This window comes from Clytia hemisphaerica, unplaced genomic scaffold (genome assembly GCF_902728285.1).
Source record: "Clytia hemisphaerica strain Z4C2 unplaced genomic scaffold, Clytia hemisphaerica genome assembly, whole genome shotgun sequence".
Lineage (NCBI taxonomy): Eukaryota > Metazoa > Cnidaria > Hydrozoa > Leptothecata > Clytiidae > Clytia > Clytia hemisphaerica.
Window position 1 is genome coordinate 733340 of NW_027104233.1, and position 21303 is coordinate 754642.

General features: G+C 36.3%; 2 protein-coding genes across 2 annotated transcripts in view; one reads left to right on the forward strand and one right to left on the reverse strand.

Moving 5' to 3' along the window:
• LOC136815967 (uncharacterized) overlaps window positions 1–14103 on the reverse strand; it is a 30169-nt gene extending 16066 nt beyond the window's left edge. The window contains exons 1-2 of the mRNA XM_067072390.1: window positions 13977–14103; window positions 13673–13819 (exon numbers count right to left, since the gene is read on the reverse strand). Coding sequence (XP_066928491.1) covers window positions 13673–13819; window positions 13977–14036 — 207 coding nt within the window. The 5' untranslated portion in view covers window positions 14037–14103. The remainder of the gene's footprint in view (window positions 1–13672; window positions 13820–13976) is intronic.
• On the forward strand, window positions 4559–10076 carry LOC136815968 (uncharacterized). Its single transcript, XM_067072391.1, has 16 exons — window positions 4559–4866; window positions 4993–5097; window positions 5180–5524; window positions 5715–5822; window positions 5975–6213; window positions 6603–6781; window positions 6991–7090; window positions 7289–7621; window positions 7787–7904; window positions 8002–8093; window positions 8182–8278; window positions 8437–8532; window positions 8730–8876; window positions 9055–9192; window positions 9590–9636; window positions 9751–10076. The coding sequence occupies exons 1-16, from the start codon at window positions 4608–4610 to the stop codon at window positions 9991–9993; spliced, it is 2646 nt and encodes an 881-aa protein (XP_066928492.1). The 5' UTR covers window positions 4559–4607; the 3' UTR covers window positions 9994–10076.
• Window positions 14104–21303: the final 7200 nt, after the last annotated feature.

The window sequence follows — 21303 nt, forward strand, 5'->3', positions numbered from 1 at the left end:
ACTGTATTATAAAGGATTTTATCGTTGGTAATGGTAATTAATGGTAATGACTTGTAAAATGTTGAAATACAACGACAAAACATGACATTATGTTTATGGATGCATTTGAACTGTTTTAAATTCCTGTGTTACAGCCGAGAAAAAAGTCACAGATTTTTTGCTTTTTATGTGAAGAGTTTGCTCCTGTTTGTCAACAACTTAAGGGTAAAAAACTGCCAAATATTTTTCTCCAGCAGACTTAAGACGTTAAGATTAGAGCCTTTAGATTTCCCAACTTTGAAAAAATACACAGCCAGGAAAATTTATATGTTTTGCTGAGTAGACTAGAATCGTTGGAGAATTTTTTCTAAATCTCTGCTTTTAATCTGAATTTTCTTCATTTTCATATCAGGATTTTACAGCCCTATATAATAGTTTTAATATAATTTCAGAAATTTGTTACATTTTTCAGAATTTATGATGCAATAATACTGGTTATTTTAATTCTGAATATCGAAATTGCATAAGTTAACTTATTTCCATTAAATTCTAGTCTTGAAATCCTTTGTATTTGTCCTATACTGTCTCGACAACACATTATCACATCAATATCTACTAAATAGGGAGATATGCAAATGAACTAAAATCTACGCAATGATGTAGAAATTCGAGATCTCAAATATCTACTACTATGCGTAGAAATAGTCATAAACCTTGCAAGTGTAGTATGACGTAATGTTATTGCTGAAAGGAAATCGAAATGGCGAACCTTGCAGTGGGAACAAAAAGTAGAACGAAAAATGAATAATGAAAAGTTAGGCAATTCAGGTGGGAATTCCAATTAGGTAACCTGATGATGGTGTCTGAGGCAGGCTAGGTGAATTGATTAGGCAGATCATATATCAGTTGGGCAAATTGCATTAGTCCAATTGGTACTGCAGATGATGATCTTGCATGGCATGGGACGACATGGCATGATGGGCTGGATCACAAATGACAAATCAAATATATGTTGTGGGATCAATCATCTGGGATGATGGGATAGGAGGATCAGTTGGGTAAAATCAGCCAACACTGAATCATCTGGTTATAGGGTGGGGAATGGCTAGATGTAGGACAGGATGGGATTGGCTTGTTATGATGGATTCAGCTGGGTTTCTGGGATCTGATCTGTGGATGGATGGAAGGAATTTGACGCATATTAGGGTAGGGTGGAATTTGGCAGGATAGGGTTGAATTTGCAGGATAAGTTAGGGATCTCATTGTATTGGATGGGATTTGGGATTGGCTGGGTAGTAGGGTGGGATCTTCTGGGTGGATGGATGTATGGAATTCATTGGCGGGAAGTGATGAGTTTGGCTGGGTAAAGGGTGGGATTGTCTGGGTGGATGGATGTATGGAATTCATTGGGAAAGGATGAGATGGGATCAGCTGGATAAATGTGATTGGCTGGCTTGGGTGAGATAAGCTGGGTGGATCAGTTGGGTACGGTGAAATCGGCTGGGTAGGGTGGAATCAGCTGGGTATGGGGAAATCAGCTGGGTACAGTGAAACGAGCTGGGTAGGGGGAATCAGCTGGCTATGGTGAAATCAGCTGGGTATGGTGAAATCGGCTGGGTAGGGGGAATCAGCTGGGTAGGGGGAATCAGCTGGGTAGGGGGAATCGACTGGGTACGGTGAAATCGGCTGGGTAGGGTGGAATCAGCTGGGTATGGGGAAATCAGCTGGGTACAGTGAAACCGGCTGGGTAGGGGGAATCAGCTGGCTATGGTGAAATCAGCTGGGTATGGTGAAATCGGCTGGGTAGGGGGAATCAGCTGGGTAGGGGGAATCGACTGGGTACGGTGAAATCAGCTGGGTAGGCTGGAATCAACTGGGTAGGGGGGGGGGATCAGCTGGGTATGGTGAAATCAGCTGGGTACAGTGAAACCAACTGGGTAGGGGGAATCAGCTGGCTATGGTGAAATCAGCTGGGTATGGTGAAATCGGCTGGGTAGGGGGGAATCAGCTTTGTACGGTGAAATTGGCTGGGTAGGGAGAATTGGCTGGGTAGGCTGGAATCAGCTGGGTACGGTGAAATCAGCTGGGTACGATGAAATCGGCTGGATAGGGGGAATCAGCTGGGCACGGTGAAATCGGCTGGGCACGGTGAAATCGGCTGGGCACGGTGAAATCGGCTGGGCACGGTGAAATCGGCTGGGTAGGGGGAATCGACTGGGTACGGTAAAATCAGCTGGGTAGGCTGGAATCAACTGGGTAGGGGGGGATCAGCTGGGTATGGTGAAATCAGCTGGGTACAGTGAAACCGACTGGGTAGGGGGAATCAGCTGGCTATGGTGAAATCAGCTGGGTATGGTGAAATCGGCTGGATAGGGGGGAATCAGCTTTGTACGGTGAAATTGGCTGGGTAGGGAGAATTGGCCGGGTAGGCTGGAATCAACTGGGTACGGTGAAATCAGCTGGGTACGGTGAAATCAGCTGGGTACGATGAAATCGGCTGGATAGGGGGAATCAGCTGGGCACGGTGAAATCGGCTGGGCACGGTGAAATCGGCTGGGCACGGTGAAATCGGCTGGGTAGGGGGAATTGACTGGGTACGGTAAAATCAGCTGGGTAGGCTGGAATTGACTGGGTACGGTGAAACCGGCTGGGTAGGGGGAATCAGCTGGCTATGGTGAAATCAGCTGGGTACGGTGAAATCGGCTGGGTAGGGAGAATCGGCTGGGTACGGTGAAATAGGCTGGGTAAGGGGGAATCAGCTGGGTACGGTGAAATTGGCTGGGTAGGGAGAATTGGCTGGTTAGGGGGAATCAGCTGGGTACGATGAAATCGGCTGGATAGGGGGAATCGACTGGGTACGGTGAAATCAGCTGGGTAGGGGGGGATCAGCTGGGTATGGTGAAATCAGCTGGGCACGGTGAAATCGGCTGGGTACGGTGAAATCAGCTGGGTAGGGGGGAATCAGCTGGTTAGGGGGAATCAGCTGGGTACGATGAAATCGGCTGGATAGGGGGAATCAGCTGGGCACGGTGAAATCGGCTGGGCACGGTGAAATCGGCTGGGCACGGTGAAATCGGCTGGGCACGGTGAAATCGGCTGGGTAGGGGAATCGACTGGGTACGGTAAAATCAGCTGGGTAGGCTGGAATCAAATGGGTAGGGGGGGATCAGCTGGGTATGGTGAAATCAGCTGGGTACAGTGAAACCGACTGGGTAGGGGGAATCAGCTGGCTATGGTGAAATCAGCTGGGTATGGTGAAATCGGCTGGATAGGGGGGAATCAGCTTTGTACGGTGAAATTGGCTGGGTAGGGAGAATTGGCTGGGTAGGCTGGAATCAACTGGGTACGGTGAAATCAGCTGGGTACGGTGAAATCAGCTGGGTACGATGAAATCGGCTGGATAGGGGGAATCAGCTGGGCACGGTGAAATCGGCTGGGCACGGTGAAATCGGCTGGGCACGGTGAAATCGGCTGGGTAGGGGGAATTGACTGGGTACGGTAAAATCAGCTGGGTAGGCTGGAATTGACTGGGTACGGTGAAACCGGCTGGGTAGGGGGAATCAGCTGGCTATGGTGAAATCAGCTGGGTACGGTGAAATCGGCTGGGTAGGGAGAATCGGCTGGGTACGGTGAAATAGGCTGGGTAAGGGGGAATCAGCTGGGTACGGTGAAATTGGCTGGGTAGGGAGATTTGGCTGGTTAGGGGGAATCAGCTGGGTACGATGAAATCGGCTGGATAGGGGGAATCGACTGGGTACGGTGAAATCAGCTGGGTAGGGGGGGATCAGCTGGGTATGGTGAAATCAGCTGGGCACGGTGAAATCGGCTGGGTACGGTGAAATCAGCTGGGTAGGGGGGAATCAGCTGGTTAGGGGGAATCAGCTGGGTACGATGAAATCGGCTGGATAGGGGGAATCGGCTGGGTATGGTGAAATCAGCTGGGCACGGTGAAATCGGCTGGGTAGGGGGAATCGACTGGGCACGGTGAAATCGGCTGGGTAGGGGGAATCGACTGGGTACGGTGAAATCAGCTGGGTATGGGGGAATCGGCTGGATAGGGGGAATTCAGCTGGGTAGGGGGAATTGGCTGGGTAAGGGGGATCGGCTTGGTAGGGGGAATCAGCTGGTTAGGGGGGAATCAGCTGGTTAGGGGGAATCGGCTGGGTATGGTGAAATCAGCTGGGTAGGGGGAATCGACTGGGTACGGTGAAATCAGCTGGGTAGGGAGAATTGGCTGGGTAGGCTGGAATCAACTTGGTAGGGGGGATCAGCTGGGTACGGTAAAATCGGCTGGGTAAGGGGGATCAGCTGGGTAGGGGGAATCAGCTGGTTAGGGGGGAATCAGCTGGTTAGGGGGGAATCAGCTGGTTAGGGGGGAATCAGCTGGTTAGGGGGGAATCAGTAAAAATGAAATCAGCGGTGAAATCAGCTAGATACGGTGAAACCGGCTGTGTAGGGGGGATCGGCTGGGTATGGTGAGATCGGCTGGGTATGGTGAGATCGGCTGGGTAGGGTTGAATTGGCTGGGTAGGGTTGGAATGGAATGAGGTCAACTGAATGAAAATGATTAGTTTAGTTTCTATTTTGTTTCTTTTCTATTTTCAGGAAATAAATTACATTCTCATAAAATGGCTGAATTAGCAAAAACAATGCTAAAAGAATTGGAAAAAAACAATGGAAAAGAGAAAAAGAAAAAGAAATCAAAAGAAAAATCACTTGGTGAACTTTTAAATTTACTTCCAACCAGCAAGAAATTATCCACATCTGCCAAAAGAAAATATCCTCAAAATGTATGGTATGGATTAAATGGCTCGTCGTCAAAAAGTTCAAAAAGAAAACGCAATTACAATAAAGGCAAATCAAAGTTGCAAAAAGCTAGTAAAAACGGTACGTGTTCTCTTCTTTTCCATCTCTATATTAATTATATCTTTGTTTTTTTGACAGACTATTTTTATTTGATTTGGTTATATGAAATTATAGGGAAATTATGATCAGAATATCTTTATTGATTAGAATGTCAATCCATTTCCACAAATGAAGAAGATGAATTCGAAGAAACTTATTTTGAACAGTGTGACGACATAAATGACAGTCATGATACCGATGACGAAAAAGAAGGTAAGCGCTGTTATGCCAAATTTGTATTTTAAAACAACTAGCAGAATTATGAGTAAATGAACTAAAAATAACTTTGTTGCAGATCTATCAAAGGCACTGGAGGAAGTAAAAACTATGGTAGGCGAAAGACCAAAGCGGACTTGGGGAATGAGGGCAGAGAGAAACGATCAAAGATGGAGAGAATCAAAAGAAGGTTTGTTAGAAGAGACGATCAGGAGAGAAGAGCAAGAGACATTTTGTTTTAAATGTGGTCAAAGAGAGGCTGAAATTCGATGTTATTCGTGTACTCATGCAATATTTCTTTGTACTGTTTGTGACACTGAAGTGCATAAATCCAAATCTTTTCATGATCGCCAATGGTTTAAGGAATTTTATAAACCTCTCACCCCAAAAGAACATATTGAAGATGGTCAAGTTGTCATCATTGGTAAGAAAGATTTAACAGTTATAAGTTATCATAACCAATCTTTTTCCATTTTTAAAGAATTTAGGTTTTTTATTAGTGACTCAACTTAAGTTTTTAGCTGTTTGTGTTGGGGCCGTAGTTAGAGTAAAATTTATTCTATGAAAGAATATTTTGGTATTATTTTACTATTTTATTATGTTTGGATATTTAGAAAAACCATTGCTTCTTACAAGTAAATGTTCTTTCTGTGGCCACTTTTGCGAAAGTTGTGACGTACAAGTCTTGTCAACCGCACCCATTACAGTTATTACAACAAAAGGTAGCTATATTTTTCAGTAGGAGTTGTTAAGAAATTAAAACCTTGATGAACATATTGTGTCCTTTTACTTTCCGTTATTTATATGTTGAATGCGGTTGTATGGAATATTCCATCAAGTTGTTATGACCGACCATTCTTATCTCTCTTTGTAGGACGCTTTGATTTGAACAAATTTGAGCGAATTTGTTGTCATTGTACAGAGAAATCCAATCCCTTTCAAATACGAACGTTACTAAAGAATGGATATTGGCCTGTATCGCTGAACTACGCTTTAACAGTCATTCGCGAAGATTGCTTTTTACTTTGGGATCGCTTTTCAAAGAACATGCCTGGCTCTTCTCTTGGAAGTTTTTTGAAATCTTTATCCGACATCTCCATACATAATGGCAGGGTTTGTTTTTCTTATATAATTTTTATTTATTTAGTTTAACTTTTGGATCAAGAGTTTGGATCACAAAAAAAGGCACAACATAGGAGCGGGCTGGGATTATTCGAAATATTTGGGTATATAAATTTTTAAGGTGAGGGTGGGGGCTGGCTATTTTTTTCTGTAGCATTTAGAAATTTTCCATTGTTGTTTCACACTGCTCCATATTGTTTACTTTCATATCAGAATTACTAAATATTTGGAGGCTAATCAAAAACCTCAGATATTTGGGGGGACCTGAATCTTTTTTAGGGGACCTGATTTTTTTGCCTGGGGCCTAAACCCTATGGAAGTTCAATAAAGCTTCAGTTTGACTCATTTGTATTTTAATAGTTCCGGGATTTTCCTATTAGGTTGGAACAATAAACCAACCGATGTTTGCTCACGCTTTCAAAGAGTACCAACATTTGAAATTTGATGTCGAACAGTTGTGTTCACTGTCTTGGTTTGAATGTCCTGGCTGTGGTGATCAGCAGCATTCTTGCCACGTGGATGGAAACAATAAGTTGTATCGATACAAAACGTCTGGAAAGTCAGTATTAATTTCTTTTAAAGGTTGATCTTTAAAAAATTTTAAAGAATAATATCTCAGATAGCTGTCTTGTTTTTGTTTATGTTTATCTTATGATTGTCTTTTTAGTTATATATAGTTATTATGTGAATCATCTATATTCGATTTTCTGATTAAAGATAGTGGCAAATCTATGCAATAACTATATTTTTCTTATTTTCATTTTTTAGACGTACTGCCAAACCTTATTATGGTGACATTTTTATTGTTAAGAACGAAAAGGTCAATGATCATTTGGCAAAGCTGAATTACAGTGTCCGTCAACCGAAAGTATGTATCATTTTATTTTATTCTCTACGTATTACTTTACTTGTTAGAGAAGATATGAAACCTTTTTCTTTTTTGAAAGATAAATGTTTATTGCTTGTTCTTTTTCAACAATACAATCAAAAACGAATTAGCAACAATTGCGAAATAATAAATCATAAGAAAAATATTCCTTGGATGCTGTTTGTATTTAATTTTTAGAATTCTGAACCTGTCAATTGCGGAGGCAATATATTAAAAGCTGCTCAGAATGTGTCCAGGAAAAAGGCGTCTTTGGATGAAACGGGGTTAGAGTATTGTGTGTGTCGACATGGTATTGCACAGAGCGGTGTCAATATGTTTAGGGGAGAAATCTTCGGCTATGCTCATTACTTGCAAAAAGATCACATGGTGTCTAAAAACGTTAAGTTTATATGGTATGATGTCATTTGCAAGTACTGGTCATGGTTGAAGTCAAACGACCCGTTCTTAGCTGAAGAAATGAAACCTGCCCTGTCAGTCTTACATGGAAAAATGCACCAGATGTCTTGTCAGGTTGTCTTAAATTTTTACGTCTAATGTTCCTTTTTACATTTAACACTGATTCTTTTTCTTCTTAACATTTTTCGCACTTTTCAAAGCTTTTAATGTAACATCGATGATAACAGAATCGTAACTTTTAAAAGGTGGTGTTAACGGTTTTTTCATGTATCTCGATAGATTGGCTTTGGTGGTAGATGGACCAAGGGTGCTGCATTAACTACAGGAGAAGAAACTGAGCAAGTTAACAGCTACTTGTCAAGACTCACCAACACAACAAAATACATGCTTCCTCAAAGTAAATTTCATAGACTAAAATTGGTACATTGATTGGTATACAAATTTATAACAGTTTCTAAAAGTGAATAAATGCATTTGAAATCTCTTTACCATAGACCGCGAGGATACTATCACTGAATTTGCCATGGAGTGGAATCAAAGAAAGGTGAAAAGATTATCCAAAAGTTTGATGAAAAAGTATACAAAGGTAATTTAGTTTGAAGGATTAATTCTCTGTGGAAGGCTTCTCATTTCTTCTTTTTTCTTTTGCCACTTTTCTGTATAAAATTTTACAGGTAGAAAAAGAGCTGAAGAACCTTAAAAGCAAGAAACAAGACGATCCAACATTAATAGACGAATTGAAATGCGAATTGCTCATTTATTCACAAACAAGTAAAGCTTATCGGTTTCATTTTTATTGTTGAGAATCAACGTTTACAATTTGAGAAACCTTTTCATACTTTTTATAAGACTTTGTTCTCGTATGAATGTATCATTATGTACTGAAGTCTCAAGATTAATGCTAAATATTTCATCGCTTTCTATCGTAGATAAAATTAAAGAAGGCAAAGATAAATTGATTGACGACATTGCGAAACTAAGATTCGAGATTGGAATGAGAAAGATGTCAATGGGTAAATTAGCAGGTAAAAAAGTACAAAATGCATGATTTTTTTTAAATGATCTGTTTATTTTCACTCATAAATTCTAATCTTAAGTGGACGTATGCAATTACATTTTAAATTTTTCACTGAAGATATTATAAAATACCATTCATGTTCAGGAAAAAGAAAATAATTTATATTTAAAAAACTTTAAAAGATCTAACTATTATTGATTATAGATTCAAGCAAGCAAAGAACTAAACTTCGGAGAAAGAATGCCAAAGACAAAGTAAAGATTACTGGTTTGGAGAACGAGCTCAAAGGTTTTTTTAATGGAGACGATTCTAGCTGGAACAAGTATATTGAAGAGAGAGAACGCGAAATTAGTATGTTTTTAACAAGCATGACTCATCTATCAATCAAGATCTGAATTCGATGATTTCTTCCATTTTCCGAGGGGTTTTCGGAAAGCATCAAATAAAATTTTTTCGGAGATTTAATATCAAGAAATGACAAAAATGAAATAAAATATACAGTAAGCATAATATAACTTAAATTTTTTAGGCTCGAGGAAAGAGAAGAAGCAAAAGGTTGAAGATGCAATGATTCTCACAAGATACTTGGAGGAAAAGAAGCTTCTTGTAGAAGAGATGAAAAACATGCTGTGTCATTATCGGGAAAAGCTAATTTCATTAAAAAATGGTATGATATTTGTGTTCGTATTTATTAAAAATTCTTCAAGATATTAAGGGAAATATGTTTTGAATATTTTCATCAAGATAATCAAACAAACTTTGGCGCGTATTAGTTTTGGGCGGACGAGGTTATTAATTATTTTTATGCACTACCTGACTAGTCGTAAGATTTGATTCCCTTTCCATGATAAAGAAATGCATTTAATGCACCCTCGAGGTATTATTTTGACGCCCTTGATAATAGCTTCATTAGAACATTCCTGTTATTATCGTCATTTAAATTGATAAAATAACAAGTACAAAAGCATTTTATTAATGTCTTCTTTTCGTGGATTTGAGATCTATGTGAAAAAAATTAGCAAAAATACTATAATAAAATATTTTTAACCACTATTCTACCATAGGGGAACTGTTTGACAAATTAAACGCAGAAAATGGATTCCAGCGTTCGGTAAATACCTTATTTACATATTATTTGAATGTTAGATAATTTCCCATGAATTTAGAATATAATTCTTACAATAATTTATCTCATTATTTTTCACTGTCTCATTATGTTTTTCAGAGTGTTACAGAAAAAGGAATGGAGAGTTTGAGACAGAAAACAATCTCGTTCTGCACACAACAATTATTTGACGCAGTTGATTTATTTGATAACATTCTCACCGGTCAATCAGTGAATCTAGAAGAAGAAGAAGAAGAAGAAGTAGAAGAAGGGACAGTAGAAGAACAAAAAGAAGAAGAAGACGAAGAAGATATTATCTCAGACACTGAGTCTGAAGACAATCCAGCCGAGGATAAAGACTGAGTCGGCAGACAGACAGACTCTTATTTTGTATTTTGTATATATTACTTATAGTTTGTTATTATAAATTGCTTGAAATTCTAATTTAGTATTCTTTCATTTGCAAAATTTGACATTTTTCAAATGGAAGGATTTTAAAAAATAGTTTCAAATGAGTAGCATTTTACGACAAGTTTTTTAATTTAACGTCGTACGTTCTTTGTAAAAAGATTGACTTTTGTTTTTTCCTACATTTTGAAATAAAAATGATTAGATAAAATTTCTCTTTCCTTTACTGGCCAATACCGGGTCCAATTTCCAATAAAAGGAGAGGTTCTTTCTCGGTAGACAACTATAATCATCAATAAGTCAACCTAAGAATAGCTGCAGTAATAGATTTTGAGTATTTAACCGCAGACTATGGGTTCATCTATATGGTTTATCATAAAGAAAATCAAGTTGACCGTTCAACCTATCAAACGTCGTTTGGTTAGATATGCCCGCTTGTAAATTAAGTTTTGTTCGTTATTAGTTGATACATTAATATTCAGGGCTTACTTCATACTGCTTGTACATAAAGGATATCTTTAATGTTCTATTTCAATGATCTTAAGTTATCAAAAAAAGCAACAAAATTTTTTTTTCCGGCCGCATGAGAGTTTTATTTTTTCACCCGCATTCCGGAAACACTACATTTTTTTTTCACTTTATGTCATAAAACTTTAATTGTTAATCGAATTGCTGGTCGAAATTTGTCCTCAGAAAAGAATTTCCGATATGCGACTTCATTCACTCCAAATTGCTCAAATAGCTGTATGATGTATAGAATATAATTCGATAGTCCCCTATTTTGTCAAAATTTGTCCCCAGAGAAGAATTTTCGATATGCGACTTCATTCACTCCAAATTTCTCAAATAGCTGTATCATGTATAGAATATAGTTCGATAGCCCCCTATTTGGTCGAAATTTGTCCTCAGAGAAGAATTTTCGATATGCGACTTCATTCACTTCAAATTTCTCAAATAGCTGTATCATGTATAGAATATAGTTCGATAGCCCCCTATTTGGTCGAAATTTGTCCCCAGAGAAGAATTTTCGATATGCGACTTCATTCACTCCAAATTGCTCAAATAGCTGTATGATGTATAGAATATAGTTCGATAGTCCCCTATTTGGTCGAAATTTGTCCCCAGAGAAGAATTTTCGATATGCGACTTCATTCACTCCAAATTGCTCAAATAGCTGTATCATGTATAGAATATAGTTCGATAGTCCCCTATTTTGTCAAAATTTGTCCCCAGAGAAGAATTTCCGATATGCGACTTCATTCACTCCAAATTGCTCAAATAGCTGTATGATGTATAGAATATAGTTCGATATTCCCCTATTGGGTCGAAATTTGTCCCCAGAGAAGAATTTTCGATATGCGACTTCATTTACTCCAAATTGCTCAAATAGCTGTATGATACATAGAATATACTTCGATAGTCCCCTATTTTGTCAAAATTTGTCCCCAGAGAAGAATTTTCGATATGCGACTTCATTCACTCCAAATTGCTCAAATAGCTGTATCATACATAGAATATACTTCGATAGTCCCCTATTTTGTCAAAATTTGTCCCCAGAGAAGAATTTTCGATATGCGACTTCATTCACTCCAAATTGCTCAAATAGCTGTATCATACATAGAATATACTTCGATAGTCCCCTATTTGGTCGAAATTTGTCCCCAGAGAAGAATTTTCGATATGCGAATTAATTCACTCCAAATTGCTCAAATAGCTGTATGATGTATAGAATATAGTTCGATAGTCCCCTATTTTGTCAAAATTTGTCCCCAGAGAAGAATTTTCGATATGCGACTTCATTCACTCCAAATTGCTCAAATAGCTGTATGATGTATAGAATATAGTTCGATAGTCCCCTATTTTGTCAAAATTTGTCCCCAGAGAAGAATTTTCGATATGCGACTTCATTCACTCCAAATTGCTCAAATAGCTGTATGATGTATAGAATATAGTTCGATAGTCCCCTATTTTGTCAAAATTTGTCCCCAGAGAAGAATTTTCGATATGCGACTTCATTTACTCCAAATTGCTCAAATAGCTGTATGATACATAGAATATACTTCGATAGTCCCCTATTTTGTCAAAATTTGTCCCCAGAGAAGAATTTTCGATATGCGAATTAATTCACTCCAAATTGCTCAAATAGCTGTATGATGTATAGAATATAGTTCGATAGTCCCCTATTTTGTCAAAATTTGTCCCCAGAGAAGAATTTTCGATATGCGAATTAATTCACTCCAAATTGCTCAAATAGCTGTATGATATATAGAATATAGTTCGATAGCCCCCTATTTGGTCGAAATTTGTCCCCAGAGAAGAATTTTCGATATGCGACTTCATTCACTCCAAATTGCTCAAATAGAAATAGCTCTATGATTTGTAGAATATAGTTCGGTCGAAATTTGTCGCCTCGTGTGACTTAGGGCAAGTCTCAAAAACCTAGCAGTTTACCCTAAGTTTTTGCGCCCAATAGCAGTCAGATTCAAAGATTCACTTAAGGGCTCTAAAGTATCTCTATACCTTAAAGTTTAGGAATCAGAGGTTCTGACTTAATTAATTATCACTCCAAAAATATATACATAACTAAAGAAATTCATAATTTGATCAAATTTGGAGACGTCATTAATCGTATAATCGCTATAATATTAAAAACACATTTGTAAACTTTCCCAAATTTTCGATTTTTTATCATTTTTTGATGACGACATCAAAATTTCAAAAAAAATTTATTAAAGGGCCGAAAACTTCATTTGAGTAGATCTGAGTCAACTGATGACCTCCTATAAGCTCTTCAACTTAACAAAAACAACAGATAATCCTTAAAATTCATGACATAACTATTCGAAAACATTATCTTAAAAAATCTCAATAATCCAAGAAGATAATGAGTTATAAATGAGTTATAAATCATAAAAATATATTATCTGTTACATCAAATTATGAATATTAGAAAAAATTTCACTCTAAAATTTTTTTTTATGACTTCTATACCTTCAGAAACATGACTTCATTATTCCATGTATCTGCTCTCCCTGTTACAGCCTAGGGTCTCTATCTCTTTAAAAATCTTATCGGCAGTACTCTGACCATTTTTCAAAACTATTTACTGACGATTACCTCGGAATCGTATGTTTTGTCGTGCAATTAACGATTAATCACTCGTAACAAAGGAGAAAATACCGTAATTTGCACTCGTCCTTCGGACTCGTGCAAATTACTATTTTCTCCTTTGTTACTCGTGATTAATCGTTAATTGCACTCCAAACCATACGATTACTAGTACTAAAAGGTTATACCTAAGTTTCAGACAGAGTTCTCTGAAAATTATTACCAATGTCTTTTTGCCTAAAACGTGTGCTCTTCTGAAGGGATGGTACTTGGTACTGTTAATTGGATATATTAAGCCCTTCTTGCCCAGTACTTTTATGTTTGTTAAAAAGTGACACTGACAATAAAAAATAGCTAATTACCTCTTTGTCAGTTACTGTGTATCAAGAAATTAATAAATATACAATCTACCGTAGACCAAAACAATACGAACATGCAAGACAAATTCATTGACAAACCAGTTTACATGCATAGATAGAAGACAAACTTTGGGTAGTGAGATAAAAATGCTGTTTGGAAAACTTACGATCTTTTTTATGTCCCCCTTTCTTCTCGATGCATTTATCGTCCCACTTCGTTCTTTTACCTGACTTTCTTTTTTTGTTATAATGTGGCCACAGTGGGCACAACTTTTAGATGCCACCCCAATCTTCTTCGTGCATTTCGGACAAATCTGTAAGAGAAAAATCATATACTGTATTTAAAGAAACCAACTTATACGTTTCAACTTCTTGTCTCCAACATTAAAAAAATGTTAAATAATAAGGTCGATTTAGTTTTGAAAGACTTAGTTTTGAAAGAAATTGAACAATATATAATTTATTTATTACCTTCATTGCAATGAAGCCTTTTTCAGTAATTTTGGGGGCAGCAATTATTTTATCAGCCATGTTTTTTTCTTTTACCTAAAAGAAGAAAACATATATACAATAAATTAAGGTTACTTAATTCAACTATTACAACCACTAAGAGTGTTATATATATTTACAAACCATTCCCCAAATTTAGAAAAGAATATAACAAGAAAAATAATAACTTCAATTCAAGGATTTTTTAAATAATATTTTCATTTGGCTTCCTTTAATCTGAAATGTTTCTAAAGATTATCTCTGGAAGAAATTTGTATACCATGTCAATCATTATAAAATCATGCAACATTACAGTATGTCAATAAAAACTCTTTTCATCTCACTTTTATCATGGCTCCGAATGGGGTTCTAGGTCCCCCCAACAAATTTAGGTCCCCCCTAAGTTTTAGGTCCTCTCACTTTTCAGTAAGGTTCAGGTCCCAGTTGAAATCTAAAGGTTCAGGTCCCTGCAAAAAGTACTTTCAAGATTCAGGTTCCAGCAAAGAATATTTGGCACCAAATTATTTCGATTTCAATAAAACAAAAAAATATTTTACAATTCCTTAATCATTGTAATTAGCCCCCAGAACTTCAGTGCAGCCCTTCAGGTCCCCCCACTTTTTTAGGCCCCTGAGTTTAAAAAATGAGACAGCTCCCACCCACTTTTAGGCCGATTTTAGGGGGGGGGGCGGAGCCATGTTTATTATCAAGAACTCCAATATACTCATTTGCTAATTTTTTCAGAGAATTCAAGTTTGCAATTAAAATATGAAAATTTTTCATTGATAAAATCTTTTGGTAAATTTGTTGGCTAATTTTGCCCTTGTAAACCAAATTTAGGTGGCGTATTATATATTTTACAAATGCATTTTATTCTGTTTCTTGTAGTTGCAAAATGTATATTGGATTTGGATTTTATCAATTTTATCAATATAATTCCAAAACTATTGAACGACCATAAAAAAGAAAACTTTGATAATTAGAAAAACATTTCTCAAGGTGAACAATTTTTTTAAACTTTTCAATAACCTACTACAAGGACATCCATCCCCATCTTCTGATCTTCTTAACAAAATTCTGTACTTATGAAAAATGGTTGTTTTGCAATTTACATTTACAATCATTGAATTGTAATAGGTAAAGGTAAAAAGGTTTCATTAAAACTATTTTTTCAGTAAAAATCACAAATGTTTTAGAAATTCATGGACTTTCAAGGAATTTCCAGGACATTTTTTTACTTTTTTCCAGGAATTTAGACAGCGAAATTGACTGTAATGGTTGATACTCAATATTTAATTATTTATAATTTTATTAGAATGTACAATATAACAAAAATTATCCAGTAGTTTTAAACATTCCAGGAGATTCCAGGACATTCTGGAAAAATATTTGAAATTCAATTGAATATCCAGAAAAATGAAATTCCAGGATATTCCAGGAGCATGGCCACCATGATATGCCATTTTGCCTAACTTTCAAGATCTTGTGAATATTGAATTTTGAAACCAAAAGTAGAACTCAACGTTGTTCTGGTGAAATTGCTAATAAAAACTTTTTGTTTTAAAAGAAAACAAAATTATTTGGTAGTTACAATAGGTTAAGTTAAGTTTGTGTCCTATTCCGGATCACCCCAGACGCCATAAGTAATCTGATCAACATTTTTTGTTACCGTAAGTTGGTCTAATACCGTGAGTGGTCCTAAATCCGACAGCCCTGCCTAATTCTGCCCCCCCCCAAATAACTGTTATGAAAAAAAATTCTATGTTTACAAACATTCCCTCTCCAAGTTGAACGATAAACTATTGCAAGAACAAGACATCTAACAAGATGACTTAAATGTCAAGATGTCAATTAATATGATAAAAAAAGTGTGAGTTGTAAAAAAAATTTCCGTGAGAGGTCCTAAATCCGACACCACTGCCTAAATCCGATTGGGTCTTTCAAAAATACAAACTAAAATAAAAACAAACCTTTCGCTGTGACGCAACGAAGATACCAAAGTGTCAACGAAACTGAGAAATTTGATACACTGAACCAATTGAACCAAATAACAATAATTGCTTCTTATAACAAAACATATCTTTTTATTGCAATATGCACAACGTCATAAATGACAACAGTAGTGACAACATCATAAAAAGTAATGAGATGTTTTGATTTTCCAAAGCACACGAAAATATAAAAGAGGTCTGTGTTGTGTACGAAAGTGCTCATTTTGAAACGTTACGTAATCAAGCCTGGTTTTTATTACTTTACACTGGCACTTCCGTAAATAAACATCTGGACTTATGGGTGGTAAAGAGGGCGTTGATAGTTGCCGCCTCATTGATTCGATGTTTGTTATTCGAATTAAGTGCTACCGCATCCGCCCTTTTTCAACTTCGCACCATTTTTGCAATTTAGTCTGTTTGTTTCTTGATGGAAACCAGCCCAAGTTGTTTCGTATTTTTCCCGCACAAGTCACTTTTATTACAAAACTGTTATCGTATTAAACATGAGCAACTGATCCAGAATAAAAGGTAATTATTTTTACAACTTACACTTTTTAATTACATTAATTGACATCTTGACATTACAGCTATCTTGTTAGATGTTTTGTTTCGAGAGTTCTAGCAATAGTTTATCGTTCAACTTGGAGAGGGAATGTTTGTAAACATAGAATTTTTTTTCATAACAGTTATTTGGGGGGGGGTCGGAATTAGGCAGGGGTGTCGGATTTAGGACCTCTCACGGTTTTATTCCGAATCCATTGTTTGTGTTCAAAATGTTAACAAATGTTATTTGATTTAATGGGTTCAATGTATTAAATCTCTCAGTTTAGTTGCCACTTTGGTATCTTCGTTGCGTCACAGCAAAAGGTTTGTTTTCATTTTAATTTGTATATTTGAAAGACCCCTCGGAATAGACCTTTTCGCCTTTGCGTCCGCCATCTTGAATTGTATGCAAAAATACAGGAACGAAAATGCCGTGGTTGGATTTAGTTGGAATGTATGCAAAACATATGCAAGTTTACACAAAGATTAAAAAGACAACAAAGCATCTTATAAATAAATATCATAATCATTAGAACAATAAAAGATGGAATTTCTTAATCCAAAAGGAAATATTTACAGAACAACAAAAGCCTTTTAATTAGGAATTTGTTCTTAAAGACATTGCATATTCTGTTTTCATGCCATTAAAAAATTCCACGAAGACGGAGTACACACATCAAACTTTCAAAACACGCAAACTGAAAGCAGTAATTATGACGTCACACTTTATCAATGTTTTGATTTGATCATTTGGCGGCTCTACTCCCAGGAGAATAATTTACCGTCAGCCGAATAAGGTTTATTTTTTACCTTCGCGGGTGATTTTTCAGTTTGAGTTTCTGTCTAATGTTATGGTTTTTTGAAGTGCATGTTCTAAGAGATGAGTGAATATAATTGTTTTTAGTTTTCAAGAGAAGCAAATTTAATCTTTCTTCTACAAGATTACACTTTAATATAATGCAAATTATGCATGTAAGTTTTTATTTAATACTTTCTTTTTGCATATGTTTTGCATACTTTCTAAGGGAATTTCACCACGGCAATTCGGCCACCATAATTTTTGCATACAATTCAATATGGCGGATGGAAAGGCGAAAAGGTCTATTAGACAGGGCTGTTGGATTTAGGACCACTCACAGTATTGACATCCCTCATCCACGTCTAATTCTGACACCCTTCTTTAGAGAAAGGAATAATATGAAAGCTTGAATCACTGATTGAGAAAAGGTTGAAAAATGATTATTCCTCTCTGACCACTAAGCAAAGAAAAACAGTTTCAACTTTTCTATAAAATTTAGCTGATAAAAAGGGTGTCGGAATTAGAGGAAGGGTTATTTTTCTCAGTCTTACCTTTGTCTTTATTTTAAATCCAAGAGAGAGACACTTGCATGTTCGCACACTCCAACCAGGAGGAATGATTTCTAAATTTCATGAAAAAATCTTACAAACTAATTTAACATAACATAAGTCAGAGCTGTCAAAGTCTCTGGCTGTCTGAATTCAAAACCCCAAAAGGAAAAGGTAAGACTGAAACAGATCAGAGAACAATAAGGTTTATAAGGAAACCATGTTTGAATGACAGCCAACAGCAAAAGCCTAATCAGGTGGCTATTCTATCACTTTCCCAATAATTATAGACGTTTCTGGCTATCTTTGATAACTCTGCACAACAAACAGTTATCTTATCTATCATCATCGACCAGTCAGACTTCTATGAAACAAAGTTCAGGATTCCAGCATGTTGCTTCAGCCGTTCCCGCCAGCTAGCTTGTGCTATGATAACCTATAAAATTACTTTTTTCCTTAAATGAAAGGCTAGGCGGTTTCTAGGCGGGTAGTTATGAGAGACGCTCGCAGGTTATCCACAAATTAAAAATCTACAGAATGAGTAGATTAATACTTGATTACTATTTCTACGCATAGTAGTAGATATTAGAGCTCTCGAATTTCTACATCATTGTGTAGATTTTAGTTAATTTACATATCTCCCTATTTAGTAGAAATTTGTGCGATACTGGCCTGTTCTTTTACACTAGCAATCGGAAAGTTTCGCTGGGAATAAGGAAGTTCTACGGTATGTAGTGTAAAAAACCTTTCGCTTGCGAACACGAGATTTTCGTATCGTGCGTAACCCCTTTTACAAGAACATGTTCAAAAATCTGAGGCAATGCATTGGACATCTCAAAATTCACTAAAATCGATATTTTGCTATAAAATTGACATTTCTCAACATTGGGATCTGAAATTTTCAGAAAAGACCCGCTGCAATATTTAAAATGATACGGCTTTGTCAAAATGTCAAAATTTGCATTCAGTACAGAGAAATGATAAAAAAATAACATTGTTACTATTTTATCTCATGTGTGTAGTAATAAGTTAGTTCATTGCTAATAACTCACTTAATTGGTTAGAATTACCTATTTAGGTAGTCCCAATGTCTTCAGGCCAGTGCGTAACATAGGTAGAATTCAAGATATTGATAAAAATGTAACATTGCATAAATAATGACAAATTCCTTCAAGATTTTCATTGTAACAGTGATTTACCAATGTTTGTAAGTTATTATGATGTATGTTTTGAATCAAAAGAATTATAGTGAATTTGAATTAAGTTCAACGACACAAAAAATGATAAAATTGTAACAACCCGTCAGTTTTTCAAGCTTCCGTCAGAAGATTTTTCTAATTCTGCCATATCTAATTTATTTTTATCAAACCATTTAGCTTGGTCAATTTTTTAGCTGTTTATGTATCATAGGAAAAGGATTTTATGTATATCTTACATTCTTTAAAATGATTCCTTTTGTTTCTTGATGTGTTGAGAAATAAAATGGAATGATGAAATTGAACATTATAGTATGTCAGAATTAGACCTACCGTATTAGAGAAACCTAATCAAAGAGGCATACTGATGTATCCCATTTTGCTTTCAATGTAGAGAATTTACTGTGAAGATGTGAGTAAACAGGTTTAACTTTCTCTCTATTCCTATACAGCGACTCAGCCACTAAGTTTACACCCTGATTGTCCGGATTTTAGAAGGTAATATATATTGATACAGATAAGTGAGGATTCCTGACCCAATTACAGGTAGTGTGAAAAACATAATAAATTTCATTGTCATGACCCCTTTAGAGTCAGAAAATAGCTTAGTGGTAGTGTAGCCTTGCCTTTAGATCACCCAAAGTGTTGTTTAAAAATAGCACTAGATTTGGAGAAAATTGAGTTTAAAGTTTCAAAAGTCCTGTCAAAGCCCTAATAGACTCGTTCTTAATATCATGAAATGGGCAACAAATTGTTAGAATTTCGTATATTACTATACCTTGATGGGTTGTACTGATAGAATAGAAACTTTTTCATTTTTTCAGTTTGATTGCCAACTTTAGGCATCATTTTTGTATAATGGCTGGTTTGGTTCAAGCAATGCCTTGACAATGAAAACAAACAAAAATGGTCATCAAACAAAAACAAACTTTTTCAGAATAGCAGGTGCTTGTTGCATTGACATTTCTTTACTCAGCCACTATGAAAACTGCTGCAGGTAACAATATTTTTGAATAATTTAGCAAGGCTTATTATCAATGAGACCTTCATAAAAAGAAAGAATCAATATCCAATATAATTATGATGCTTTTTATAAGAAAATAGTACAAATATTTATGATGTTAAGGAAGCCTTTTTTACATAATTCACTTTTTGCGTTTGTTGAATGATTTTTAAGAGAGAGACTGGCTAATTTCAATTAAACTTTCATTGTAAAAAAGAAATTTATAAAAGGGTTTCTTTGCTTGCTTTTTCAGACAAAAAAGACCGCAACAAAGACCTCAATGAGATTCAATGCACAAACACTGGCTGTACAGAAAAGTTTAAATGGCGAATGCAGCTCAAGCGCCATCTAAGAAAATGCAATCACGAAAGGCCTATTGCTAAAGTTAAGAAGTACACTTTTTCAGATGGTCATTATGTTTGTAACACGTGTTTTAAAAGGACTAAACATCAACCAAACATGAGTCGCCATGTTAACAACTGTAACCCAAAAAAGGCTCAAATATATGCATGTGATTTATGTGCGCAGACTTTTGAATACAAATGTCGCCTTGTTAAACACATGAAGAAACATACATCTGACAGTGAAAAAATCTGTCCAAACTGTGGAAAAATGTTTAGAAGAATAGATCAATTCAACCTTCATAAAGATCTTTGCGAAGACTTTGTCCCAACTTTTCCAGAGGAGTTAGAATCACCATGCCCTTCATTAAACTTTCACGTTGAAAGTCTGATTAGTAATACCCTTGAAATAAGCAACGTTGATGTTGTTGATGCTAATGTTGATGTTATCGAGACTGAAAATGATCAAATAGTTCCTGGCAACACTGAAAATGATCAAATAGTTCCTGGCAACACTGAAACTGTCATCCAAGATTTAGACCTACTGTCGATAAATTCAACTCCATTATCGTCAAGGTACAATGAAGTGAAAGATAAGTCTTGGAGTGTACGTAAGCAAACCCAAAGAAAGTCAGCAAATCTTGAAAACATTATTCAAAATTTAACTTCTCCTATCAAGAAAGGTGTGATATCTAACGTTATTAGTAATCACAAAAAAACAGTTGAGGAGATTTTAGCGTACACTGATATAGACACTATTTATGAAGCAAGGGTATGCGGAGCTCTTTTAAATGACTTGAAACAAATGCATAAATCAAGAAGATACAGAGCTTTTCATGAAAAACTGAACATTTTGTTTGAAGAACACCTCGAAGAAGACAATTTTTT

Coding starts and splice junctions, on each gene's coding strand:
- LOC136815968 (XM_067072391.1), top strand. CDS start 4,608: ATGGCTGAATTAGCAAAAACAATGCTAAAAGAATTGGAAAAAAACAAT. Junction 6,214..6,602: donor TCTCCATACATAATGGCAGG/GTTTGTTTTTCT, acceptor TTTTCCTATTAG/GTTGGAACAATAAACCAACC. Junction 7,905..8,001: donor AAAATACATGCTTCCTCAAA/GTAAATTTCATA, acceptor TCTTTACCATAG/ACCGCGAGGATACTATCACT.